The 26,687-nt window shown below is 52.9% G+C and overlaps 2 protein-coding genes across 4 annotated transcripts in view; one reads left to right on the top strand and one right to left on the bottom strand.

Moving 5' to 3' along the window:
• Positions 1-4,930: 4,930 nt before the first annotated feature.
• TNNC1 (troponin C1, slow skeletal and cardiac type) lies at positions 4,931-8,186 on the bottom strand. Its single transcript, XM_055343729.1, has 6 exons — positions 8,109-8,186; positions 6,540-6,570; positions 6,187-6,333; positions 5,604-5,718; positions 5,230-5,366; positions 4,931-5,142 (listed from the first exon to the last, which is right to left on the bottom strand). The coding sequence occupies exons 1-6, from the start codon at positions 8,130-8,132 to the stop codon at positions 5,111-5,113; spliced, it is 486 nt and encodes a 161-aa protein (XP_055199704.1). The 5' UTR covers positions 8,133-8,186; the 3' UTR covers positions 4,931-5,110.
• A 1,539-nt stretch (positions 8,187-9,725) lies between these two features.
• NISCH (nischarin) overlaps positions 9,726-26,687 on the top strand; it is a 32,008-nt gene continuing 15,046 nt past the window's right edge. For 2 of the 3 annotated variants that reach the window (XM_055342875.1, XM_055342878.1), the window contains exons 1-10: positions 9,726-9,873; positions 11,814-11,897; positions 12,487-12,669; positions 20,889-20,937; positions 21,865-22,028; positions 22,392-22,487; positions 23,808-23,903; positions 25,056-25,208; positions 25,865-25,933; positions 26,463-26,648. In XM_055342875.1, the coding sequence (XP_055198850.1) occupies positions 9,778-9,873; positions 11,814-11,897; positions 12,487-12,669; positions 20,889-20,937; positions 21,865-22,028; positions 22,392-22,487; positions 23,808-23,903; positions 25,056-25,208; positions 25,865-25,933; positions 26,463-26,648 (1,176 nt within the window). In that variant the 5' untranslated portion in view covers positions 9,726-9,777. Of the gene's footprint in view, positions 9,874-11,813; positions 11,898-12,486; positions 12,670-20,888; positions 20,938-21,864; positions 22,029-22,391; positions 22,488-23,807; positions 23,904-25,055; positions 25,209-25,864; positions 25,934-26,462; positions 26,649-26,687 lie in introns of those variants that run through there. The other variant, XM_055342877.1, reaches the window with a different exon arrangement.

Here is a 26,687-nt window from a genome sequence, read left to right as displayed (position 1 = left end):
TGAGCTCTCCTTTGCTCCAGGTCCTTCCATTAAGCATAACAGAGACCTCACGACAGAGGCAAACTGATTCTGGGCCCAGATCGCTGATGCCACGAGAGTCCAGCCCCCCTGAAGCACTGGCCTGGCTCCGTAGCTCCCCTGGCAGAGCCCAAGTTGCCTGGGAGGGTCATTCCAGTCCAAGGGACTCCATGCTTTGGGTGGGGGCTTGAAGCTTGGCCATACTTCACAGATCTGGGATTGGCAAGAGATGAGCCCAGCCTCCTCCACCCAAGCCTGTCCCTGTCTGGCCTCCAGGCCCCTTCCCAGCTCACTGGGGCAGAGGACAGGATGCACTCGGTGCTAGGAACTCCCCCGTTGCCCTTCAGCTGCCTCAATCACGCTGGACAACCAGAGCCCCAGGATCCAGGGTGTCACCTGGTGAGTGGTGGGTTCTTCCCAGAGTTCCCCTTTGCACACAGACCCTACACCAAGGATCCCTCCAGAGAGAGGGTGGAGGTAGGGCACTCACCCCCTCCCCCATTCCCTCTGCCCTGAGCACTGATTCAAGGGCAGGAGAGCCATAGAAGAGGGACACGGAGGAGAGGAGCCTAAGGGGTAGAATAGGGGCAAGAGAGGAGACCTCCTGTTGTCTCCCCAACCCACAACAACCCCAGTCTCTGTCCCCCACCCCAGCAGCTGCCACTCCACCCCCCACCCCCCAAAGCCCTTCACTCAGAATCTGAGGCTCTAGGCACTAAGATCTCAAACTTCAGCCAGAGTTGGAATTCCAAGGATTCTAGAAACTCCTGCAAGTGAGGCCTCCCAGATGGACCAGCCTGAGCCCTTAGATGGTGGTCAAGAAACTTGGAGGCGTCAGAGAGTGAAGGACCTGGCCCAGGCCACACAGCAGGCTGGCAACAGGCCTTGCTCAGCCCTGCCCCTTCCTGGGAATTTCTTTTTCTTGTGGGACTACTGAGGTACTGGGATCCTGCCTCCCCCACCCCCATCTCATCCCTGGAAGGGAAATAGGTTGGCTCCTTGAGTCAGCATGAGAAGGACCCAGGGACCTGGAACCTCATCTCCCTGTCTCCATCTCCCTCTGCCACTTGCATGCCTCCTCCCAGCGGGTCCTGACCTGGCATTGGACCAGGGACTACTCAAGGAGGCCCAGGACTAGCATCAGCCCAGCCCAGCCTCTGGCTCCTCCCAGAAATTTGGTTAAAGCCCTCCCCTCTTTGGGCCTCAGTCCCCTGCTTCCATGACCAGGGAGCAACCACCTTGGAGGTAGCAGGCTCTACACTACTGAGGTGTGCTTGTACAGGGGCTGCCGTGGTGGTCATTATGTCATGGGCCCTCAGAACGGTGGAGCCCCTCTGCCTCCATCTCCCTGGGGAGGAGTTCCAGCCTTCAGACTGGGCTGAGGGCCAAAGCCTGGCTGCAGATTGAGCCTGACAGCCCCTCAACTAGCATGTGGCCACCAGCTGTGAGCAGGAGGCCCAACAACTCCTCAGTCTGCTAGCTCACCCTGGGGGTCTCAGCCCAGCTGGGGCTGCAGGGAGGCCTGTGTCTATTGGAGCAGGATGTGCAGGGCAGCCCACCCCACATTACAGAAAAACAACCTGCAGCAGGGTCTGAGAGCCCCAATTCTATTGTGAACTTGTTGTGTGGCCTCAAGCAGGTCTTCTCCCTCTTTGTGCCTCGTTTTCCCCATCAGGGAGGCGGGTAAGGATCTTCCACGAAGGTCCCTGCTTACTGGGGGCCAGTTGGAAACAGACCCCAGGTAGCCTTGCTACGGAAGATCAAGGGGCCCAGCCACAGGCATCTTGTGCCATCTAATGGGCAAAGAGGGAACTGCAAGAGGTCCAAAAGGGGCCACTGTGTCAAGGCCCCTGTGCCGGTCAGTGGGACCACCCAGCGGAGATCAAAGTCTCGGGGCAGCAGGGAGTAACTAGACAACCATAATATGAAAAGGCAAGAGCAGTCAGAAGGAGACTCCAGCGGTTGCTTCTGATCAAGAGATCAAGGGAGCCTTCATGGAGGAAGCACTATGTAGGCCAAGGGTGACTAACCCAGAAAAAATGAAGAGGACTGAACACACAGCAAAACAGTCGAAATAGGTGATGCTTGAGGGGAGCTCAGCGCTCTGTGCTGGTGGGAGTTTGTGAGCCCTTGGCTGCATACATGTGTGATGTGTGTGCTCATGCATCAGGTGGGTATGTGGAGGGTCACAGCTCAGCCTCTCCCAGCTAGAATTCTGGGGTGAGCATGCCTGGAAGGAGTAGATGACTCTAGTTCTTCCCCCAACCAATCTCATCCTGGAAAAGAGACACCAGTACAATGGTACAGGCTCCCCTCCTTGTGGACCCCTCTTTAAGGCACAACCCATCCCCATATATCCTCTTTTTAAAAAAGACTTTACTTATTTATTCATGAGAGAGGCAAAGACATAGGTAGAGGGAGAAGCAGACTCCCTGAGGGGAGCCTGACGCCGGACTCCATCCAAGGACCCCGGGATCACGACCTAAGCTGAAGGCAGATGCTCAACTACTGAGCCACCCAGGTGCCCCATCCTCCTGTTTTGTTCACAGAAAGCTTCACTCTTGGAGTTTCTCTCTTCTCCTTTCCCGATCCCAACAACAGCCCACATCCCCCGGGTGCCCCCAATCATCCTCACTGACAACCACTTCCTCCTCCCCTACCTCAGCCACCTGTCCTCTGGCTCACCACTGATAGGGATGTGACCTTTGGCATCTCCGTTCAGGACATTCCTTCCCCTGAACACCCCGACCTGTGCTGAGTATCCCCCACAGCCACAGTTCTTCCCTCATGCCTTCAGCCCCATTCTCCTTACCCAGCTTGGATCCAGGCCCTTAAAACATTCCCCAGAGACCCAAGGCTGCTCACCTTCTGCAACCTTGGCCCTGCATCTTTTATCACCCTTTGCCAGCTGCACTGGGTTGTTCTTGAGCATTCCCTGCCCCACCTCCTCAAACAAGCGTCCCTGGATTCCACATCTCCCTGCAGCTAAAGCGCTTTTCCTGTAAAACTGCACCATGTTTGTCCAGATCACCATCTCCCCTTTACCTCCACTCACTCCTTTGGTCGTCTCCAGTCGGGCTCCTATCTCACCTATCCCACTCCAATGAAACCCTCATGTCCAGGTGGCCCAGGCATCAGGGGCCTCCAGGTCCCTAACCCCAGGGCATCCAGCTGCCTTCAAAGTGTCCATCCCTCCTCTTGGCTCCCAGGGTCCCTCACTCACTCAGGGTCCCCCCCCCCGGGATCTCTATATCTCGTCTCCTGGACTACTCACATGGGATGCCCAGTGTCCAGTCCTGGGCCCCCCTCTCTCTATACTTCCTCTTCCCAGGGGCCTCATCCAGGACCAGGGCTGGGAAAGCCCTTCTCACTCTGATGACACCTGACTTTATAGCGTTCTCTCTGCCCCCACAGTTCCAGCCCTGCTTTGCCATCCTCACTACCCTATCCCAGAGGCATCTCAGCTTTTGACATGCACAAAGGACTCCCCATCTATCTCTTCTCTGATTGTCCCACCAGAAACATGCTTCCTTCAGGATCCCTGACCACTCTTATTTCGTGGCCCCCACATCTCTATAATCCCCGTTCCAGTACTACATTGGTTTCCTCACTACACTCATCATCACCCTCTTGTCTTCCTGAGTTGATGATAATTTCATGGAATGAGGGACTGGGCCTCCCTCTGAAGGGTTCCAGCATCCAGCCCATGCCAAGCATGTGGTAGGTATGTGACAAGTGCAGATGGGCTCACGGTGGCCCTGCCTCCTCTCATGGGATATTGTCATTAGACGGTGTACATGTAGGTCCTTGAGTTTTCCAGCTCCCAAGGGCAGGCCCAAAGGGACCCCTCAGCTCTCCCAGAGGCCTCTCCAGGGACCGGGCAGCTCCTGTGGCTCTGGCCTCCACTGGAGGCATCTCCAGAATTCCAAGACTGTCTCCGGAATGCTGGGCCTGTCTGCGGAATGCTAAGGCTGGGGCACAGGTGGAGAGGCCTTGGAGTGGCTGGGTGGAGTGAGGACAGCTGCTGGCATTCTGGATGGAGCCTACACACCGTGGCAGCTGTCGCTCCTGCTAGCACCGCTGCTGACACCTCCACATCCTTGCTGCCCCCTCTCCAAGGCCAGTGCCACTGTTCTGGCTGCAGATCCAGCCCCTACTAAGCTGAGAGCCGCCAAGCCTCATACTTGCATTCTATCAGGGAGGAAAAGTGGGCTGCTGGGGCCTCTGGGTCAACTTCAGGGTCAACTAGAAATTATGCCTGTCTGGACCTGACTCATCATTCAGAGCTCCGGGCGGGGAGCCAGGTGGCTCTATTCTCCGCCAGACTCACTGGATGACCTTGACAGGTCCCTGCACCTCTCTGGGCCCTAGGGTCCTCATCTGGCAAATGGGTGAATGGAAGGAGAGTAGATGGTGTGTGCCTTAGTCCCAGAGAATGTGTCACCAGCGTGAAATGCAAGTGAGTGGGCATATGGACTAGTGCTACAGCTTACTGAGCCCCTATAGCACCCAGCTTCTCTGCAACCAGCGCTGAGAAGATGCTGGGCTGCCACACAGAGTGGCCTCCAGGGCCTAGCAGGGTGCTCTGCTCTCTCCAAGCACAGGACCTCTCAGCTACCAACTGGTGGTCAAAGCCACAGCCCCCAGGAGCCTGTTAAAAGTAGATTCTGGGCCAACTCTACATGCTGAATCTCTGGAGATGGGGCCTGGGCATAGGCAAGCATAGAAAAGAGCCAGGAGGCCATGGGGCATTGTAATCTCTAGCCAAATCTAACCCCTCTGACAGAAGATCGTGTACAGGGATGGGTGGAGCATAGGCTCTGGGATATGGCAGGTAGTGGTCATTAGAGCAGCAGTGGGCCCTGGTGAGGCATCCACAGCCCCCTGGGGAATGAAAGCTGGACACCAGGCCTCCAGGGAGCAGGGCTTTATTTGCATTCCCTCGGATGGGGCTGGGGGAGGCTGTCAGGGAGGGCCCATGGTCGAGGACACACCCAAGCTCACATCCTGGGGACCCCGGCCCCTTGCCGCCACCCCAGGGCCCAGCTGGAGTTGGATGGTGGCACAGGCAGTTCTGCGTGGGTGATGGTATCTACTCCACTCCTTTCATGAACTCCAGGAACTCTGTGGAGAGATGAGTAGACCTAGGTCAGAGAAGAGGTCTGGGCAAGGTGTGGGCAAGGAGGGATCAAGGGCACTGCCCCCCCTCACCGTCATAGTCAATGCGGCCATCATTGTTCTTGTCACCATCCTTCATTAGCTCCTCAATGTCATCTTCCGTGATGGTCTCACCGGTAGCCTGAAGCATCACCTTCAGCTCATCCAGGTCTATGTAGCCATCAGCATTTCTGTGCCGGGGGTGGGGATGTGAAGGGGACCTCAGAGCTCATGGTGTGGGCCAGAGGAAGGGAAGAAGCCCCACCCATGATACCAGGAGGCAAGGCAGGGCCAGCACTGAAAATGGGGTGGGACATCCCATTTTCCCATTGCACAGAGTGGGAAACTGAGGCCTTGAGGTCACAAGACTGTCCCCCTTTCCCCACCTCTGCAAGAGTCAGGTCAGAGGTCCTGGGTCATGCACTCACTTGTCAAACATGCGGAAAAGGTCGGACAGCTCCTCCTCAGACTTTCCTTTGCTGTCATCCTTCATGCACCGAACCATCATGACCAGGAACTCATCAAAGTCCACTGTGCCACTGCCTGCAAGGTGAGCGGCCCAGCCATCAGTGAGGGATGGTTAGAATGCTCTTGACACTAAACCCCTGTGCTCTTGCTGCGTGCATTCTCTCTCTTTTTAAAAATATTTTATTTATTTATTCAAGAGAGACAGAGAGAGAGAGAGAGGCAGAGACACAGGCAGAGAGAGAAGCAGGCTCCCTGCAGGGGAGCCTGATGAGGGACTCGATCCCGGGACTGCAAGACCATGCCCTGAGCCAAAGGCAGCCACTCAACTGCTTAGCCACCCAGGTGCCCTGCTGCATGCATTCTCATAGCAACTCCGTGAGACGAGTGTGGTCATTATATCCATTTCAGAAGATGACACGATTGAGGCTCAGAGAGGTTAAAGGTTCCTTCGAGGGCACAGAGTAATAAGTGGCGGAGCCAGGATTTGGGGCCCAAGCACTGGAGGCTGATGTGGGTCTAGGGTCTGGGGGGCAGGGGGCTCACCGTCCTCATCCACCTCGTCAATCATCTCCTGCAGCTCCTCGGGTGTGGGGTTCTGGCCCAGCATCCTCATCACCTTGCCCAGCTCCTTGGTGCTGATGCAGCCATCTTCGGCGCCCAGCACGAAGATGTCAAAGGCTGCCTTGAATTCTGTGTCCAAAGGGAAGGAGGGGGAGATAGAGTGGTCAGGGCTCAGAAGCCAGGATCCCAGAAGGCCAGACCTCTGGGGCCATCTGCCAACTGCCTGTTTCCCTCCAAGACCTCTGAGGTTGTGGTGAGAGGGACCCTGGCCTTGGGGGTCCTCATGCTCCCCCAGCCTGGCCCTGTCGCACCCCCACATATGTTGGAGTACTCACCATTTTTCTGCTCTTCTGTCAGCTGTTCTACCTGGAGAGAAAAAGAGGTCTCAGGACTGATTCAGGACTTGGCTGCTATTAAGGAAATCAACCCATTCCACAGATGGGGAAAGTGAAGCCAGGAAGAGGCAGGCCATTCCCAGGTCACAGTCCTCAGTCCTCACTCCCTGTCCCCCAAAGTCCTGAGGTGACCCAGCTGGCCTCACTGAGGCTGGGCTTAGGGCCAGGGTGACAGGTGGGCACCCCTTCCAGGGCCAAGGTGACCCCGAATAACAATAGTCAGTGACCACTCAATGCCCTTTCGGCTCCCCTGCTGAAATCCAAGCTGGGTGGCCTGAGGGACAGCTGTCCCTCAGGTTGGGACAATAAAACCAGTGTGGGGATGGGTAAAGCCACCCACTGTAACCTGACCGGGACAGCCACTGGGCTATTTTTAACGGGGGACAAAGTTAAACCTGGTGATTGTTCTGGGGACTCTGGCATGCAGGGGGTGGGGCAGCATTATCTGGCCCCCTGGCCTGCTGGTGCCTCAGGAGCCAAAATTAGTCCCCAGCCCCACCAGGCCTTGTATGGGCACAGGGTGGAGGGCTGTTCCCTCCCCCGCCAGCTCTGTGGACTCCTGTAGGACAGGCAGGGACAGCCCCAGAGTCAGCTCTAGCTCTCCCCTGCCCAGAAGTGAGGTTGCACTCCCAGGGCTGAGGGAGGGGTTCCCTTGGGGACAGTTGTCTATGCCGAACATCCTTGCCTCTGGGACAGGGGGAGGTCAGCAACACCCCCCTTCTCCTGGGAGGGACTAGTATCTGAGGCCCCTCAGTGACCCTAGGATGCTGCAGGGACTCGGGGTGACCACTCTCCAGCCCTCACCCCTGGCTAAACCACTGACCCCTGAGCCCTCCAGGCCTGATGGGGGTGGGGGCCCTAGTTCTTGATTCCTTTTTCCCTGTGTCTCCCCCATGCTTAGCGCTTCCCTGCCTACCTCAAACTTCTAAGCCCCTTTTCCAGCTCAGGATTCTGGCTCACCAGCCCCCTTCTCAAACTGTCCCACCCTCCACAGCATCTTCAGCCATCCAAGGAGCTGGAGGTGAGGGGGGGGAGGGTGAGGAGCAGAATGTGAGGGGCAGAAACGGAGAGGGGGATGAGGTGGTGACAGGGAAACAGAAGCAGAGACTCAGAGGGACAGCTAGGAGGAACAAAGAGATAGAAAGAGACTGATAAAGGCAAAGATCCAAAAACCACAGGCACAAGTGAAGGGAGATGTAGCTGGAAGATAGTGACACAGACTACAGACACTTGGAGACAGGGGCAGACTAAAAGTTATGACCTCTCCCACCCTCCAAAAAGCTCCTCTCCAGACCTTGAACCCCTCACCCTAAACCCCTCACTCCTTCTACACCCTGGAATTAGAATGCCAGATCCACCATCCATCCCCTTGAGGGCCTGGGCTGAAAGTTGCATGGGCCCTCTCCCAGGTCCCCACTACCTTTGTAGGGTGACCTCACTCCCCATCGTGAGTTGAGTGAGGCCCCAGTGGGCCCATCCACCCCAGCCCTGCCCAGCCCAGTCCCTCACCGCAGCCTTGTAGATGTCATCCATGCTGGCGGCTCACAGGGCAGGCTGCTGGGGTTGCCAGCCAGCCCTGGGCTTAAATAGCCCTGCCCCACCTCATTCCCTGCCGGCCCAGCCCATCCCAGCCTGCATTATCCTCCACCCCCTCCCCCAGCCCTGGTGATCTCAGGCTGGCCTGAATCCCTGTGTCCTCTGCCCAGTGCAGGGAGCAGATGAAGGGCTGCAAAAGGACCACATCTTTTTCCCTCTGTCCCCCATGGTTCCCAGGGGACTCTGGAAAGTCTTCTTGAATGAAAGAAAACATGAGCCAAGAACAGGACAGGTGCTGAAAAATAGTGGGCCCAGGGCCAGGCCCCTACACACAGGAGTTCAATTCTTATCCAATCAGGAAGATGGGTAATATCATTCCCACTTTTCAGATGAGGAAACTCCAGCTCCTGGAGGGCTGGTGATCTGTTCGGAATACGTCTGACTTGGCAGCCCCCGTCTTAAGCTAAGCCTGTTGCGGAGGGAGGGTGCTGGCCAGCAGTATGCAGCAAAGAGAGGCCCTTTCAAGAGAAGCTTTGAATGCCAAGCTCAGAGTATGGCGTTGTGTAACCATTGAAGAAGGAAGTCATTCACCCACATTAGCACAGAGTGCTCCGGAGCCCTTGGGCCCGGGGGTGTCAGAGCATCCATAGCCAAGACCTCTCATCTCCCCAGGGAGAACAGCACTAGCTCTGGGTGTGGGTAAGCTGCATTTGGTCATTCAGTGCACACATCTACAGATGCCCCATCCGTGCTAGACTTTTTCCCTTCAGCTGGGCTACCATCCCCCTCTTCCAGGTGGGGGTCTTCCCCTGGGTTAGGGCTCCATCTCTGTGTCTGTGCTTCCCCATTCCAGTACTATAGTTCCTAGGTCCAGGGCCAGCCTGTGAGCCAGCCCCTCCTTCCGGGCTCTCGGGGACTTGCGCTCCACGGCCAGCACCCATCCCTCCCTTCCACCCACCTGCGGAGCCCCGTCTCCATAACCACACCAGCTCCCTGCCTTGAGTGCCGGGCACTGCGTGGATTAGTCCCATACGGTACAGGAGGTCTCCAAGTCCTGGAGGCGTTAACAACTGGCGCCAAGTTACTGTGTCCAGCTCGGGCTCCGCGCACAGCTCGTAACTTCAATCCTCCCGTGCGCGCCCTGCGGAGGATGAGCCTGAGAGCCAGGCGAGGGGCGACGGCTGACTCTTGTTCTGGAAGGGGAAACTGAGAGCGGGCGGAGCGGTGACTTCCTTCGGGTGGCCCGGGAGGCGCGGGGCGTTCGGTCCTCGCTCGCCGGGCGCAGAGCCGTCCCCGCCCGGCGCCTCGGCCCTTCTGGGGGTCCGCGCTCGGGCCTCTGCGGTCTGCGCACGCGCGCTGCTGGCGGCTGCTGTCAGTTACGCGCGGGGGGCGGGGCGGGGCGGGGCGGGGCGGAGGCGGGGGGCCAAGATGGCGGCGGCGCGCGCGGCGGGGGCGGGGGCGGGGGGCGGCGGGGCCCAGGGGGCGGCGGGACGCTGACCCCGCCCCCTGCTGCTGCCAGTCTGCGCCCGGCGGCGGCGGCGGCGGCGGCGGCGGCGGCGGCGGCGGCGGCGGCGGCGGCGGCGGCGGCGGCGGCGGCGGCGGCGGCGGCGGCGGCGGCGGCTGCGGCAACGGAGCCCGGAACATGGCGGCGGCGGCGCGCAGCTTCGGGCCCGAGCGGGAGGCCGAGCCGGCCAAGGAGGCGCGTGTCGTGGGCTCTGAGCTCGTGGACACGTACACGGTGTGCAGGGGGCGCGGGCGCCGGGACTGGGGGTGGCGGCTGGACCCCGGAGCCCGGGTCGGGGGGCGCTGCCCGGCCACCGGGGAGGAGCGGGTCCGCGGAAGGGGTGCGTAGGCCCCGCAGGCCCGGGAACGGGGCCCTCGGTGCGCCCGGGGAGGGGCTGGGCGCGGGGGTGGGGAGGCTCTGGGGGTGAAGGGGTCTGCGGGAGCCGGGGGTCCTCCGGATAGCTCGGCCTGGAGGGGCGCCGGCCCGGGAGGACGGCCGGGGGCGGGGTGCTCGGAGCCCCGCGGGCCACGAGGAGCGGGCAGCGGGGCCCTGATGGGGCTGGAGGTCGCGGGTGAGATTCGCTCCAAAAAGGAGGTCAGGCTGAGGCCAGAATGCGGGGCGAGTGGGGCCGTGACACGGGGGGATTGAGGGCCTCTCCGGCCGGAACCTGCGGGGTCTTCGTGGCTTTGGGCGGAGGGAGCGCGTCGGGGCCGCAAGCCGCCCACACACTTCAGGCGGTGGGGGAGGTGGAGGACAGAAAAGGGGGGTGGAGCTCCCGACGGTGATGGAGTCGGGAGGCTCTTCTGGATCTGGATGGGGTTGGTCGCCAGGCTTGTGGGCCTCGTAGGCTCCTGGCAGGGACTGGCCTCGGGGTGGGGCGCACGGAGCATCTCTCAGCCTCCTGTTCTTTGTTCCCTGAGGGTGGGAAGTGTGGAGGGGGGGGCTTTGGCCTTGCCTTCACCCCACCCCCTTGGCCCTCATCCTAACCCTCCTCCTGAGGGTCATTTCTCTGGCTCTTTTTCCTTTCCTGGGCGGCAGGAGGGGGAGGGAAGCTGCCCGGCTGGGAAGAGGGGCTGGGGGCGGATCCTGGAGCAACAGGCCAGCCCTGGAGAAAGGGCTGCTCTTCCTTGGAGGCTTCAGTCGATTTGAGGATTTCTCCTCCCCCTTCCCTGCGTGCTGCAGAGAGGGGCGGGACCGTGGAACCAGGGGACCTTTCCAGGTGAGGGTTGAGGTCTCGGAGCTGTGGCTGACTGGCTGTCACCCACAAGCAGCATTCAGCTGGGATGTCAGCTCCAAAAAGCCCTCCCTGTTTTTCTAGGCTGAGCCCTTCCTCTGCATGGGTACCAGGCAAGTGGTGATCCAGGCTGACCCTACAGTTTGTCTCCCAGCGTGCTGATTATTATATTATTAACACACCTCTTGTGGAACACTTGCTGCATGTCAGGCCTTGTACAAAAGCATTTTGCATGGATTACTTTGTTCAGTTACTAAACCTATCAGATTTTAAGATGGAGAAACTGAGGCTCAGAGAGTTTAAGCTCCCAGTTACTTACATAAGCCAACCAGGAAATGGCAGAACCAAGTTTTGAAGTTGGGTCTTTCTGGCCTCCGGGGCCCATTCCCCTAACCCACTAAGCCAGATTGCCCGTCACTAGGTCTTGATTGTTCCCCTGCCCTCCAGTCGGCTTCTTAGTGCTTTGACTCTGGGCTCAACAGCAGAAATCCTAGCCAGGAACCAGCTGAAAGCATTGGAAAGGGTCTGGGTTCTAGGAGATAGGGCAGCTGGAAAAATAGCCGAGAAGCTAGTCCTACCAGACCCCACCCTGTTCTGCCTCTCTTGGAAGGGGTGGCCTTGCCTGCAGCTCAGGTAGGAGGCTGGGAGTAAAAAAAACTAAAGAGATGGCTTAATTAGATGGTTACTTTTTTTGTTTCTCACTTTTGGATAGAGCCTCAGATTGATGCCATGTGCCTGCCAGCTGGTGCTAGGGCCATGGAGGAAGCTGAGAGAGGGTCCTGCTGCTTTGCAGGAATCCACACAGAGGCTAGTGGGCAGGGGCAGCCTAACTTTGGCCTGGGGGTTGGAATGGTCTGGGGTGGCCTGCAGCTGTTGTTGAGGGAAAGACGGGGCTTTCCTTGTCGCTGGCTGGGCAAGGACTGTTGGTTTTCCCTTGTAGGTTTACATCATCCAGGTCACCGATGGTAGCCATGAATGGACAGTCAAGCACCGCTACAGCGATTTCTATGATCTACACGAAAAGGTAACGCTGGAGAACTAGGAATCTGTGTCTCAGGGCTTGGGGGGCTTTTAGGCCGAATTTCTATTGTGCCACACATTAAATTTAGGGCAGAACTGGCTCCATGCCTATAATGTTCAGTTTCCCGGGGAGGGAACAGGTTTAAACTTGGTTCACCTGACCGTAGCTCTTCCAGAGCCTATACTTGAATATCTGGGTGTGATTCCATTTCTTTCTTTGCTTTTGGAGAGAGCCACCTCTCTCCAGGTCATTTGCAACATGAGTATTTTAAAGACACGCCACTGCCCTGATTGGTTTTCATTCTGGTTTGGAATTCCAGATGGTGGTTTTTAGGGGCCTGGAGGTATTTTCTGAATGTCTCTCCAGTCTCCAGATGGAGCTCCTGGTCTGGAATTATCCTGGTATTCTACTATTAATTGAATCTGATGAGGCCAAATTCCAGATACACTGGTTGGATCACTAATTCTGATACTCCTGCCAGGAGGGGTTGTGGGAGTTGTGATGAGCACCTGTCCCTGGGCTGCTTGCCTTGATCCTGCACCATCACAGAACCTCTTGGTCTGTGGTTGACCACACTTCTGTTTTCTTACAGCTGGTTGCAGAAAGGAAAATTGATAAAAATCTGCTTCCGCCTAAAAAGATAATTGGGAAAAACTCAAGAAGTTTGGTGGAAAAAAGGGAGAAGGATCTGGAGGTCTACCTGCAGACACTCCTGGCCACCTTCCCTGGCGTGGCCCCCAGTGTGCTGGCCCACTTCTTACATTTTCATTTTTACGTAAGTTCCTCTCCAGTTTTCTCCTATAAGCCCACAACCGCTGAGCTCGAGGCAGCAAACCAGTGTAAGCCTCAGCTTTCAGGAGAGGTGGCCTGAGTTTGACCCTGAGGCTAGAAGATGTAGGAACATCACCCTGGTGGGGATGAGATGTGGGCAGAATTGAGTTTATTGACAAGTTTACTCACAGACTGTAGCCACAGGGAGGTTTCCTTTTACCACATGGCATCTTGTTTAGCACAAACAGCCTGTGGGTGTTTAAGCTGGTTTTCGGAATGGATGGGGGTATGTGGAAACAGCTGACACCTGGCAGGAGTATGGCTTCATTGTTGGTTTACGTTGTTGGTTCACAGATCGAGACTAAGGAGTCAGCCTGTGTTGGCAGGATTTGGCCAGCTGAGGGCATCTTCAGGGTCCAAGGTGCTGGTCATTGGTAGATAGACCCCAGGGGGAGTGTGTGTCCTGGAGCGGCTCTGCACTCCCTTGGATGGAGAGACAACTTTCGTGGGCTGCCGGTAACAGGATGAGTTGTCACACTCACAGAGGGAAGTTTGGCTTTGTGAAACTCAGATTTTGAAAACAGCTAACAATTCTGCTTCTGAGAATTTATTCTAGGGGGAAAGCAATCAGGCAAGTGTGAAAAGGATGTAGGTATGTTCCAGGATTGTGGCAAAATACTGAAGACAAAGTCCAACAGGAGGGGCGTCTGGGTGGCGCATTCATTTGGGGAACACACTTGTGGTTTTGGCTCAGCTTAGTGATCTCAGGGTTGTAGGCTCAAGCCCCGCATCAGGCTCTGTGCTCAGCAGGGAGTCTGCTTGGGATTCTCTCTCCCTCTCCCCCTGCCTCTCCCCAACCCTTAAATTAAAAAAAAAAAAAAAAAATTAAGTCTAATAGGCTTTTTTTTTTTTTTTTAATTAAGGTGGACAACCATGTAATCGGTTCTGCCAGAAAATGATGTAGCTGTGGATTTGTTGGCAGGAAAATAAGTATGTTTTATATGGAACGAGGATGCTATAAAATAGTATATAGAACATGGTTCCATTTCTACGAAAAGAAGTTAATGTGTGTGTATTTGTCTAGGAAAATTCGAAAGATCACACACTGCAGCACTAGGAGTAGTTAATCTCTGAGTGATTTTCGGATGAATTGACATTTAATTGTTTTCCTTTTATGTGATGAAGATATGAAAGAATCCACTCCATTTTCAGGCTCATCCTTTAGAAAGGGACCTGCGGGTTGTGGTCTTAGGGCTAAAATATGTTTACAGTACAACTGTCTTGAAGTACTTCCAGAGTAAGACAGTCAAACCGTTTTTGGAGTGCTAGATAGAGCCTGGAAATTTGGTTGATGACACTAGCATTGGGTCACTAAGCCTGGAGGGGCTGTGAAAGACGAGTGGCATTTACAGATGGGTTGTATCTATGTATATGCTCTGGATTTCATTCAGCATATACCAGCAACTGTGTAGTTAGCAGTTTCCTGTTGTGGATTTTTTCTTTTTTTTTCTTTTTCTTTTTTTTTTTTTTTAACATTTTCTTTCCTTATGTGAGGAAAGATTTCCTTGTGTGAGTCTTTCAGATAAACTTTACTGGTTAGTATTTTAGGAGATGCTGTTCTTTTTAAAGATTTTATTTATTTAATCATGAGAGACATACAGAGAGAGAGAGAGAGAGAGAGGCAGAGACACAGGCAGAGGGAGAAGCAGGCTCCGTGCAGGGAAGTTGACGTGGGACTCGATCCCAGGACTCCAGGATCATGCCCTGGGCTGAAGGCAGGTGCTAAGCCGCTGAGCCACCGGAGACACTGTTCTTTAAGAAAGCTTTGGTTAGCCGTTTAAGGTTAAAACTTAATAAGCAGCCCTTTGAAAGTATAATTCATTGCTTAAGACCTCAGTCTTTGAGAAGCAGGTTTGCCCAGCTCTGAGCATGAAAAGGCCTGGACTGCTCTTCTGAGATAGGTTTGTCCGAGGTGGGCCTGGGCCAGCCCACATCTGAGGTTCTCGTTTGCGGCATGCTCTATTGCTTGGAACAGTTCGGATATGATGAAATTACTGTTATCAGAAGGATCCCTTCTGATATATAAGATCCTCTGGGTTATAAATCCAAGGATTTTTTTTTTTTAAAGATTTTATTTATTTATTCATGAGAGACAAACAGAGAGAGAGAGAGGCAGAGACACAGGCAGAGGGAGAAGCATGTCCCATGCAGGGAGCCCAGATCAGGCCCTGGGCTGATTTCGGGCTAAACTGCTGAGCCACCCGGCCTGCCCCAAATCCAAGGATTTTTAAAAACTAACTGACCCATCATTAAATTAAATCATGGTTTTTCAACCATGCACTATTGACATTTTGGGCTGGAGAATGGTGAGGACTGCCCCATGCATCATTCAGCAGCAGCATCTCTGGCCTCTACCCAGTGGCTGCCAGTAACCACCCCAGGTTGTGACAACCAAAATGACCTGCACATCATCAAATATCCCCGTGAGGAGCAAAATCGCACCTGATTGAGAACCACTAGATCTTCAGAGGGAGTTTGAACAAACAAGGCCTAAAAGATTTGTCAGCCTTTCCTACAGGCTGGGAGTTCTTAGGGATTATTTCTGCCAGCCTTTGTCCCATCAGTATCCTCTCTGAAATTATTCCTAACATGTTCCAACCCTTATGGGGCTGACATTGGATGGGGTGGACTCCAGGAACCCTGCTTGTCTGGAGTGTGGGTTTTTTTCTTTTCTTTAATAACGATTAATTTACATATCCTAAAATTCACTATTTTAAAATATACAATTCCTGGGGTACCTGGGTAGCTCAGTTGGTTAAGTGACTGACTCTTGATTTCAGCTCAGGTCATGATCTCAAGGTCCTGAGATCCAGCTCAGTGGGACTCTGGCATGCGCTCTCTCTCTTGCATGCTCTTTCTCTCTTAAACGCTCTTGCTCACTCTCACTCTCTCTTGCTCTCTCTTACTCTCCCTCCTCCCTCCCTCCCTCCCTCCCTCCCTCCCTCCCTCCCTCCCTCTGCTTGCACGCACATGTGCTCTCTTTTTCTCTCTTTCAAAAAAATTTTTAAATATTTTATTTATTCATTTATGATGGGCATAGAAAGGGGGGGGCAGAGACAGAGGCAGAAGGAGAAGCAGGCTCCATGCTGGGAGCCTGACGTGGGACTTGATCCCGGGGCTCCAGGGGCCAAAGGCAGGCAAACCGCTGAGCCACCCAGGGATCCCCTCTCTTTCAAATGTTTAAAAAAAAAAAAAAAGACACTTGAGTGGCCCAGTGGTTGAGCACTTTGGCTCAGGGCTTGATCCTGGAAGTCCCACATCAGGCTCCCTGTAGGGAGCCTGCTTCTCCCACTACCTGTGTCTCTGCCTCTCTCTGCCTCTCGCGAATAAATAAATAAATAATATATTTTTTTATTTTATTTTTTTTAGATTTATTTATTTATTCATTCAGAGAGTGCGAAGAGAGGGAGAGACATAGGCAGAGGGAGAAGCAGGCTCCATGCAGGAAGCCCTATGTGGGACTCCATCCTGGGTCTCCAGGATCACACCCCAGGCTGCAGGCGGCTGCACCACCGGGACTGCCCAAAATATATTTTTTAAAAGATATGAAGTATACAATTCCCTGGTTTTATTTATTTATTTATTTTTAATTCTCTGGTTTTAGTATATTCACAGAGTTGTGCAGATATTACCATTGTCTAATTTCAGAACATTCATCACTCTGAAAAGGAACTGTGTACCCATCAGCAATCACAAATGTACTTTCTGTCCCCACATATTGGCCTGGCCTGGACATTTCACATAAATGGAGTCATATAAATGTGGCCTTTGTGATGGGCTTTTTTCCCTTAACATGATGCTTTCAAGGTCCATTTGTATTGTGCTTTGGTCCTTTTCTGCCTGGGTAATTTCTGCTGATCAGATATAGGACATTATCCATCAGTTGATGGATGTTTGGGTTGTTTCCACCTTTTGGCTAGTACGAATAATGTTGCTGTGGACATTCATACATATGGTTTTGTGTGGACCTATGTTTTCCTTTCTATTGAGTATACATAAAGAGTGGAATTGCTGGGTCATATGGTAACGTTAGCTTTTTGAGGAACTGCCAAATTTTTCTCCATAGTGGCTGCACCATTTTCCATTTCCATTAGCAGTGTGCAGGTTCTCATCTCCCCACATCCTTGTCAAACTTGTTACAGTCAACTTTTTTGACAGCTATCCTAGTGAGTGTGATGTGGTATCTCGGGGTGCTTTTGTTTTGCATTTCCTTAATGAGGTTCAGCATGGATGAAAGACCTAAATAAAAGAGCTAAAATGGGATGCCTGGGTGGCTCAGCGGTTGAGCATCTGCCTTCGGCTTGGGCATGATCCCAGGTCCAGGGATCGAGTCCTACATCAGGCTCCCTGCGAGGAGCCTGCTTCTTACTCTGTGTCTCTGCCTGTGTCTCATGAATAAATAAATAATCTTTAAAAGAAAAAAAAAAAAGAGGGATTCCTGGGTGGCGCAGCGGTTTGGCGCCTGCCTTTGGCCCAGGGCACGATCCTGGAGACCCAGGATCGAATCCCACATCGGGCTCCCGGTGCATGGAGCCTGCTTCTCCCTCTGCCTGTGTCTCTGTCTCTCTCTCTCTCTTTGTGTGACTATCATAAATAAATTAAAAAAAAATTGAAATCAGGATGGAACTTTTTAAGATTTTGTTTATTCATTTGTGAGAGAGCAAGCAAGTGAGCTGGAGGAGGAGCAGAGGGAAAGGGACAAGCAGACTTTGTGCTGAGTGTGCAGCCTGATGGCAGGCTTGACCTGATGACCCCAAGATCATAACCTGAGCCAAAATTAAGAGTTGGCTGCTTAACCAACTGAGCCACCCAGGTGCCCCAAACTGTTACTATCTTAACATCAGTCTTAGCATCCACCTCCATCCTTTGTCTCAGTTGTAAAGTGCTGAGGCTGTATGTAAGTGATAAAAGATTTCTCTGCAACTCACTTAATGGCTTATGGCCTTGAAGCTCTCGCCATTGAAACTTTAGGCTTCAATCTGTCAATAGTAATTTTTTACTTGAAGCCAAATTATGTATAAAATGTTCAATTCCTGTTAGAATGCCTCATCACAGTCATGAAATAAGAGTTATATAGCACCCTCACATACACACCCCGACCCTTAGCATATGTGTGTGTGAACCCTACAGTGACATGTGATTGAGTCCCTTGTTTGTGTCCCATTAAAAAGGACTGTGCTTGTGTGCCAAGTGGAAGTGTTGGGCTGGCCTGGGCTTATTTCTTGAGCATAGGCACGTTTGCTGTGGGGTGTACTTGGTCACAGGGCTCTGCTGCAAGGCCATGCTCAGAGTGGTAGCCGCTGATCTACAGCCCAACCAGTTCATGGTACATTTATGTGCAGCTCACACTGATGCCCAAGGGTGCACACCAGCACAGATCCTGGCAGGTGGCCAATTGATGGATCTATAACACATTTAGGGGTGGGTGTTAATGGTTTTTTAAGTGTTAGCTAATTTTATTTTAATTGAATTTTTTGAGGTATAAAGAATGCCTTTTTTTTAAAAAAAATACATCCTCAATTCAGACATTTGTGGCACCCCAAAGCACTTTGGGTCCCTTCAGTCCAGATTGCATGATCTCTGTGGGAGTCACCTGTTCCCACAGGTGACCTTCCAGCAGAATCTGCAGTGGCTTAGATTGGGGGGAGGAAGGGTGGGAACTGACTGCACACTTTTACTCTGTATGCAAGGATGGCTTAACCAGAACTCTTGAGGAGGCCAACAACAGGTTTCTCTTAGGAGACTGGTACTCTAGATTCAGGGGCCCAAGGAATCTATTTGTTCCTCGTTCAGGAAGTCTCCCCAGGTGGAGGCAAGCCTGGGAAACAAAGTAGGTAGTGTTGCAAAAGTAGACAGTGTTATAGCAGCTGGCTTCCTGTGCCGGAACAGCAGGGAAGCAGAGAAAGAAATTGTCACATAGTTTGCCTTTTAGATTGCTCAGAATTGAAAAACCTGCTCTCTGCTGAGCATGAGCCCTTGGCCCTTACTATCTTGCAGCTTTCTGTGTTTTCCGGAAATGCCAGCCTTGTCCCCTTAGCCGGTGCTGAGGCCAACTATCCAAAAACCCCCATAACATTATTAGGTGTGAATGGAGGGCAGGGAGCCCCTTCCTGAGGGAGTCCCAGTGTCACTAGCACGGGCCAGAGAGTTGTTGCTCCAGAACCTGCGTCTTTCAAGCTCACCAAGTGATGCTCACAGCAGCAGGCCAGGGAAGTGCTGACTTAGAGACCAGCCCCGGCACTTAAAACTGCTGGTAGAGAAAGGAGCCTTTGGATCATGCTAAGCTCTCCCTCATCTTCAGTTCTTCACTCCAGTCAGGGAAGCTATAATTGAGTTTAAGTTGTTGCAGGAGACTGAAGTTGAACTTGGGTCTCAACAGCGGAGAGCCTCTCCCCTCCCTGGCTGAAGCCCTCTCCTGCTCAGAGCCTTTGTTGTCTGACGGCCCCTTTGCATCTGACCCCTTTGCATCTGACCTCGGATCTTGCCAGACCCTGTGCTCCTTAATGCTGGGGCCCACATGTGCTCATTTTTCTCCCTTAAGCTTTTTGTGATGCTAAAGGGGAGTTATTCTCACACTATATGTAAACTGAATTATAAGCAGTTTAAAGAAATAAAAACATTTTTAGGGAATCCCTGGGTGGCGCAGCGGTTTGGCGCCTGCCTTTGGCCCAGGGCGCGGTCCTGGAGACCCGGGATCGAGTCCCACATCGAGTCCCACATCGGGCTCCCGGTGCATGGAGCCTGCTTCTCCCTCTGCCTGTGCCTCTGCCTCTCTCTCTCTCTCTGTCTCTGTCTCTGTGTGACTATCATAAATAATTTAAAAAAAAAAATTTAAAAAAAATAAAAAACATTTTTAAAAGCTAGCATAAAGTGTTTAAAACGTCGGGGGGGGGGGAAGTCAGAGGAATATCTTTATAATCTTGGGGTGGGGGAAGAGCCGTGAAGTCACAAAGGAAAGAATCACAGATTAAACATGAAAATGAAAAATCTTTGTGTCAGGAAGACCACCACAAAGGTAAGAGGCACGCATGACAGGGAGAAGCTATTTGCAGCATATAAACAACCTTTAGCATATCCATCATGTATGAAAGATAAGAAGGCGACAAACAAACCACAAAGCAAAACAGGAAAAGGACACCCTGTCTCCGGCAACCTGGTGCCTTTTGAGTCCCTTCGTAAACATGTGAATTGCACATCCCAGTGGCAGAGATGTTCCCATGAGTTACAAAGGCATCTGCATGGCCTCCATCTGGGCCTGTTTACCAGAAGTCTTGTTGGCTGCCATCTGTCAATTCGTTAAAATTCTTACCTGCACAGTGTGGGGCTGGGGACTGGGGGGCCCTGCCATCCCCAGGATTACACGCAGAAGCCCTGAGGCAATGGATCCTGTACAGAGAGAGGCTAAGTGGCTTTGCTACTTTCTGGCCGTGTAAAATTAGTAAGAGTACAGCGCCTCTCCACTTCAGTTTGCTCAACTCTCAAACTGGGTTTAAAATACCATCTTCCGCACATGGGGCATTGGGGCGACTGAGTGTGCCGGTACGTAGCAAGTGCTCAGGCGCTGCCCAGCATGGTTCACATCCCAGCACACCAGCTGTTACTATGACTGAGGGCTTTGTCTTTCAGGCCTCCTTAATGGAAGTCCTTTCCTGCCTCTTTCTTTGGACCCCGGGCCAAGTAGACTATTGAAAGGCTTGAAGGATGAACACAGGAAGAGAGCAAGCACTCACTGTTTAAGACACCTTTGAAACATGAAAGAAAGTAGAAACAGTCATTCTTAGATGAAACAGGACTTCCTCTCTACTGCACCCTCTCCCAGGATCTTCTGGGGCCAGTTTTGGGACTCTGAAGTAGCCAGGCTTTGCCAGTCCCCTGGGCCTTGTGCATCAGGAGAGCCCGTGTGTGCTAAGAGTTGCTGCAATAGGCCATTTCTGTTCTTCCTTTAAAGCAATGTTCCGCATGTCCACAGAACTGGAAATACTCAATATCCCTTCCTGGGTGCTTTAATTTGTAGCTTACTCTCTTTATTGTATATTATAATCTCTACTTGTTATATTAACTTTCTAGAGAGTTGGCATTGAAGCAACAGAGTAGCTAGCAGAGAATGTGGGAGTCCCAGTGGTTGGGGGCAGGGGATTTTCTAACTGTGGGTTGTTTTCTCAGGAGATAAATGGAATCACTGCAGCACTGGCTGAGGAGCTCTTTGAAAAAGGTATGTAGCTGGGAATCTCCCAAAAGAGTGGGATTCAGGGTGGTGCGGTATCCCATCTGTTGTGCTGTGCCAGTGAGCCATAACCAGGGCCCACCTCCCTGGAGTTGCTCAAATCCCTGGACCTGGGCCACAGCCAAGCCTGACTACCTACCTGCCCACCTGCCCTGCGCCAGCCAGGTCTTAAGAAGCTGTGGTCTTTGACCTTAGCACTCTTTGAGACCCCATGTTGGGGGTTAACTCCAAGCTCAGGATATAGTCCAAAGCCCTGTGATGGAGTTCTGGAAGGTGGATGACATGCTGCCCTCTTGCACCTGCTTTGTCCTTACCCGAGAGAGATTAGATGTGAACCAGAAACCAATCCTAGGTCATCACCCTGCCAGAGAACATAGTAACAGTAGCTAGCATGGAGTGTTTCCTGTTGTTCAGCCTCAGATTGGACATCCCACTGCCTCCCTCTTGGGAGGTTCAGCTAAAGGACACTGAAGGCGAGAGGCCCAGGAACCTGCTTGAGGGTACATGGCTGGGAGGAGCAGAGCAAGGACTGGTTAAGAACCCCACCTACTTGTAGGTCCTGCACAGGGCTGGCACCTCAGGCTTCATCTAACCTTGAGGTGTGTGCATATTGGAGGTCGTAGAGTGGATCTGTTGCCTAGATGTTGCCTCACATCAGCTTTATTCCAGTTCAGGGCCACAGATTTTGACTCGGTCTCGCCTCAGGGAGGCTCCCCAGTCGCACATTCTCATGACCCTTCCTCCTTTGTAATCACGTGTCCTGGGTCTGCCCTGTGCTCAGCCTGAGCTCAGGACCATGGCTTTGTCCCAAGGGTGCTTGCCTAGTGCTTGTTAACCATTGGCCATGTGGGCAGATGCCCTGGCTGCACAGTGGGTGGGGCTGGGTGCTCACCCTGTGGGGCATGGCTGTTGCAGGAGAACTGCTCCTGGGGGCCGGCGAGGTCTTTGCCATCGGGCCCCTGCAGCTCTATGCGGTCACCGAGCAGCTGCAGCAGGGAAAGCCCACGTGTGCCAGTGGGGATGCCAAGACCGACCTCGGGCACATCCTGGACTTCACTTGTCGCCTTAAGTACCTTAAGGTAAAGCTGTGGCAGCTTGGTAATAGAGAGCCGCTCAGTTGTGGGCATATAGCCCAGGTGGGTCCTGATAGCTCATTGGTTAGCAGCATGTGTGAAGGTGCTTGCAAATGAGCCCTGGGACAAGGAAGGCATCTTTGGTGTTCTTGGCACTGTGCTTCTGGCTGTGAGCACCAGGGGGCAGTCGTGATCCAGTGCCCCCTTGCTTTAAACTGTGGCTTTAGCCTGCTTTGTTGACCACGCAAGTGGTGTGTGGAGGTCTGTGAGTCCTGGTACAGGTTTGGTGGGTACAGCACTGCCCCCATGAACGTGGCTGAGGAACGCTTACAGCAGCATCCCTGATTCAAGCCCTGTGTCTGGCCACAGGTTTCTGGCACAGAAGGACCTTTTGGGACCAGCAACATTCAAGAGCAACTCCTGCCTTTTGATCTGTCAATATTCAAGTCTCTTCATCAGGTGGAGGTAAGGCCCAGGGCCCTGGAGGCTCAGCCGGGCTGAGTGCATGTGGGTGTCCTCTTGCTTCTGGTTATCTGTGGGCCAGAGAGAGTCTGGATTTACCCATAAGGTGCTGTTGCTTTTGTGTTTGTCACTATGTGACAGGCCCCATCTAGCTAAATCAGGCCCATCTGAAGGTGGAGAGAGAGGGGCCTCTGCTGCTCCTGGCTGCTCTGCATGTCTGTTCTGGGCACAGACAGCATTTGGACAGGATGGAGCACCAGTGCTTGTTGGCTGTTTCTTCTCGTTGCTCAAGTTGAAGTGCTGGGAGGGCATCCTGGGGGTCAGGCAGAGCCAGTTCCAATCTGTGTTTCCCAGGGCAGATCAGCAGAGGGCTCTGAGGGTTCTCTGCCCTCCAGTATGCCCATACCTAACAGGAAATACTTTGTATTACTCACTACCAAATTCCTGGGTTCACAATGCTAGATTCGTTAACATTTTTTAAATGTGAGGGGACTCAATAACATAATTTTTAAAAATGCTTTAAAGCGTCTATTTCTCAAGCATAGCTTTTGTGTTCAACCCTGTGTCTTAATGTACACTTTTAAAAAAATTTTTATCCATAAGAGAGACAGAGAGAGGGGCAGAGACAGGCAGAGGGAGAAGCAGGCTCCCCACAGAGAGCCTGATGTGGGGCTCCATCCTAGAACCCCAGGATTCCAGCTGAGCCTACGGTAGATGCTCAACCACTGAACCACCCAGGTTCCCCAATAGACACTTCTTGATGGAATCTTCCCGACAGCCCTGTGGAATGGGTATTTTTATTCTCATTTTGCAGTTGAGGAAACCTAGGGTTAGGGAGGTAAGGAAGCTTGTCCAGGACCACACAGTTAACGAGGAGAAGCTGGGATCTGAATTCAGCCTCTGCCACCAATGGGACTATTCTGCCTGCGGCATTCTGGGCTAGTCGCAGAGAACTTGAGGACCGCAGCCCCTTGCTGGGAACCTAGGGTGTGTGCCTCCACCAGTGCTGGCTGAGGAAGGACTGGGAACTCAGAGCAGTGCCCGACCCAGCCTCAGCTTGCATGCTAAGGCCCCAGAGTTGGGGTCTGCAGATGGGTGGTGTTCATGGGCATGCTTTGGCCTGTAGCTGTCCCTCCCTTGTGCAGGACAATCAAGGCCAGTAAAGTAGGGCTGGGTGAGCAAGAGGGCCCATCGTATTCACTGTGCGCCAGAGGCCCTCTGCTCTCAAGTTCTGCTTTCCAGAGCCCATTCTTCATGTCCACCTCCCAAGCCCCAAGTCAGCCCTTACAGCCATTTCTGAGGCACAGCTTTTCTTTGTTCCAGATTAGTCACTGTGGTGCCAGGCACATCCGGGGACTAGTTGCGTCAAAGCCCACCTTAGCCACAATGAGCGTCCGCTTCTCTGCCACCTCTATGAAGGTAAGCTCCACCTGTTTCCTGCCTGGGGCACCGAGGGGCAGGATCCTACGTTGTGGTGTCCCACCCGTCTGCGCGGAGTATGGGTGTGGGCAGCTCTGTGCTCATGCAGGTCTCCCCAGTGCTCAACATTCCCTGGGATGCTTTAGTTTGTCTTCATCAAAAAGCGATACTGTTAAACAAGATAGTTGAAAGAATTGGGTCTCCCCACCCCAAGCCCCGCCAAAAAGTGATTTTAGATGTGACAAATTGCTAGGCAGTAGCAAGTGACAGAATGTTTATTAGATTGATATCAATGTTTCTCTAAGCTTAAAAAGCCCTGGCTTAGTACTTGTCTATATCTTGTTTTGAATGGACTTGAAGTAGGTCAGGTCATGGAAATGCTGGTCCCTGTTGTTTGTGTGTGAGTAACAGAAATACTCGAGAATGTGAGGGGTTTCTTTTCTGTTTACCTTTTTACGGATTACATCTTAGTAATGTTCAAATCCTTCTCTGGGTATAGAACAAACATAGTGGTTACTTTTATGACATAGTGTCTGATCCAGATTTGGGTTTGGCCAAGTCTTGAGGCCACTGGCTGAGATAGGAGGCTTGCGTCAAGAGCAAGGGTGTTGGGGACAACCCAGCCTTTCTCCGATGCACTCCCTGCCGCCTGACTCAAAGGGCCCATATTGATCCATTGAGGGAGGAAAGGCCTTTTGGGCAGAACTGCCAACCCAAGGAGGCCTTCCTTTTTGTCCTTTGATGGGGCCTCTGTGTCCATGCTACTACCCTGTGAAGTCATGGACAGTGATGGCCTGCTGTCCTCAGTGGGGGCTATAGTGCCAGCTTGGAAAGGATAGTTGTCTGGAAACACCATGATCTGATATTCAGCTCCTGAGGTTTAAGCCAGAAAAGGCATCACCACATAGCAAAAGGCTCTTCTGGTTCGAAAAGCATTTGCTAATGAAGCAGGGTCAGAACATTTTCCAAGTGGCTGTTCTGTTACTAAGCTTTTCTGTTATTTCACAATCGCTTAAAACCATATGAACTGAAGCCCATTTTAATGCAAGTGTACTTCCACATGCTAAATATGCTGAAGCCCTTCCTGAAATTTTGCAATGATTGTTGTTGCGTGAGGGCCAAGTGTGGTGCTCAACAGATGTTCTTACACAGGAAGTCCTTGTTCCCGAAGCGTCAGAATTTGATGAGTGGGAGCCAGAAGGCACGGCCCTGGAAGGCCCTGTTACCGCTGTCATTCCCACGTGGCAGGCACTGACCACCCTAGACCTGAGCCACAACAGCATCTCCGAGATCGACGAGTCTGTGGTATGCTCTCAGCAACAGGTGCCAGGGGCTTCTCTGGCCTGATCAAACCCCAAGGTTGGGTATTTAACTTGGCCTTTTCTAGAAGGACCACAGAAAACCTATATTCTGTGTTCTGTGTATGCCTGAAAATTTTTAATTTCAAAGTGGAATTAATTAAAATAGGTGAAGTAGTGGTTAGAGTCAAATGAAGCACCTGCATGTTTGATACAGAAACAAAATGAACAAGGACATTTACTCCCAGGGAGTGCAGTAGAACAATCACTCCATAGATTCTAGACATGCCCATGTAAGAGTGATATCCCGATGGGATTTGGGCAAGAAGAGAGTGATCCCTGTATTTGTGCTCTTTGGTGGGTTTGGGCAGGGCTGAAGAAGACGGACGGACTTACTTCCGTCTGGAACCTTGCCACTGTTATTTTCGCAAGCCAGGTGTTTTGTAGGAATAGTGGACCGTGTTCTGCACTGGAGACCCTCTGTGCTCCTGGGACGGGCTGCTGAGTGGGCACGGAAGGTGTCACAGCAGCTGCCCCACAGAGATGTCTGGCTGGGGAGTCCGTGTCTGGAGGAAGCATCCCACAGTGTCCATCACCAGTTGCGGAGGCCACCGAGGGTCCCATGTCCTAGAGTAGCCTGAGCTCTCTTTTTTCTTTCACAAGAAACTGATTCCAAAGATTGAGTTCCTGGACCTGAGTCACAATGGAGTGCTGGTCGTGGACAATCTGCAGGTAATTCATGTCTTTAAAGGCCACCATCTTTGGGCTTCTCGAGGTCCTGTTCTCCTGAGAGCTCAGGAAGCTAATGCCACCTTGGGCATTTGGCCGTACCCTAGGGTCTTCTCTCATAGGCCCCCGAAAGGTGTCTGGGTACCCTGGAGTTTTGTATAGATGGGGTCTGCTGGTGTCCCCTTCGGGTATCAGTGATGCACCAGATGATTGTTTCTCTAGTTTCAAAGAGTGAGGAAAGACATGGAAATGTAGACTGAGCATGATGAAGATGATACACCTCCATCACGGTGACGGACAGCCTCATTTTCACAGCTATGCCTCCCCCGAGGGCCGTGATGTCCCTACTGGGGAGGGGGGCTGTGCCACAGGGCCCCTGGGTGTGCCAAGGATCCAAGGTTGCCCTTACCAATAGCTGTCCAAGGGAAGTGGGCATTGGAGGGCTAAAGGCCCACTGCACTGTTAGTGGTGGCCCGCCTGCTCAGGAGCCTTGGCCTGAACCAGCTTATCCTGTTCTTGATGCCCGCTGCAGCACCTGTACAATCTCGTGCACCTGGACCTGTCCTACAACAAGCTCTCCTCCTTGGAAGGGGTGCACACCAAATTGGGAAATATTAAGACCCTGAACCTGGCTGGAAACCTGCTGGAGAGTCTGAGTGGCCTGCACAAGCTCTATTCCCTGGTCAACCTGGACCTCCGTAACAACAGGATCGAGCAGGTGAGTCCCAGCCCGGGAGGCTCCCGGGGTCCTGGGATG

This window comes from Nyctereutes procyonoides, unplaced genomic scaffold (assembly GCF_905146905.1).
Source record: "Nyctereutes procyonoides isolate TBG_1078 unplaced genomic scaffold, NYPRO_anot_genome, whole genome shotgun sequence".
NCBI classification, from domain to species: Eukaryota; Metazoa; Chordata; class Mammalia; order Carnivora; family Canidae; genus Nyctereutes; species Nyctereutes procyonoides.
The sequence above is the reverse complement of the archived record's forward strand: the minus strand, read 5'-3'. Positions and strand labels throughout refer to the sequence as shown.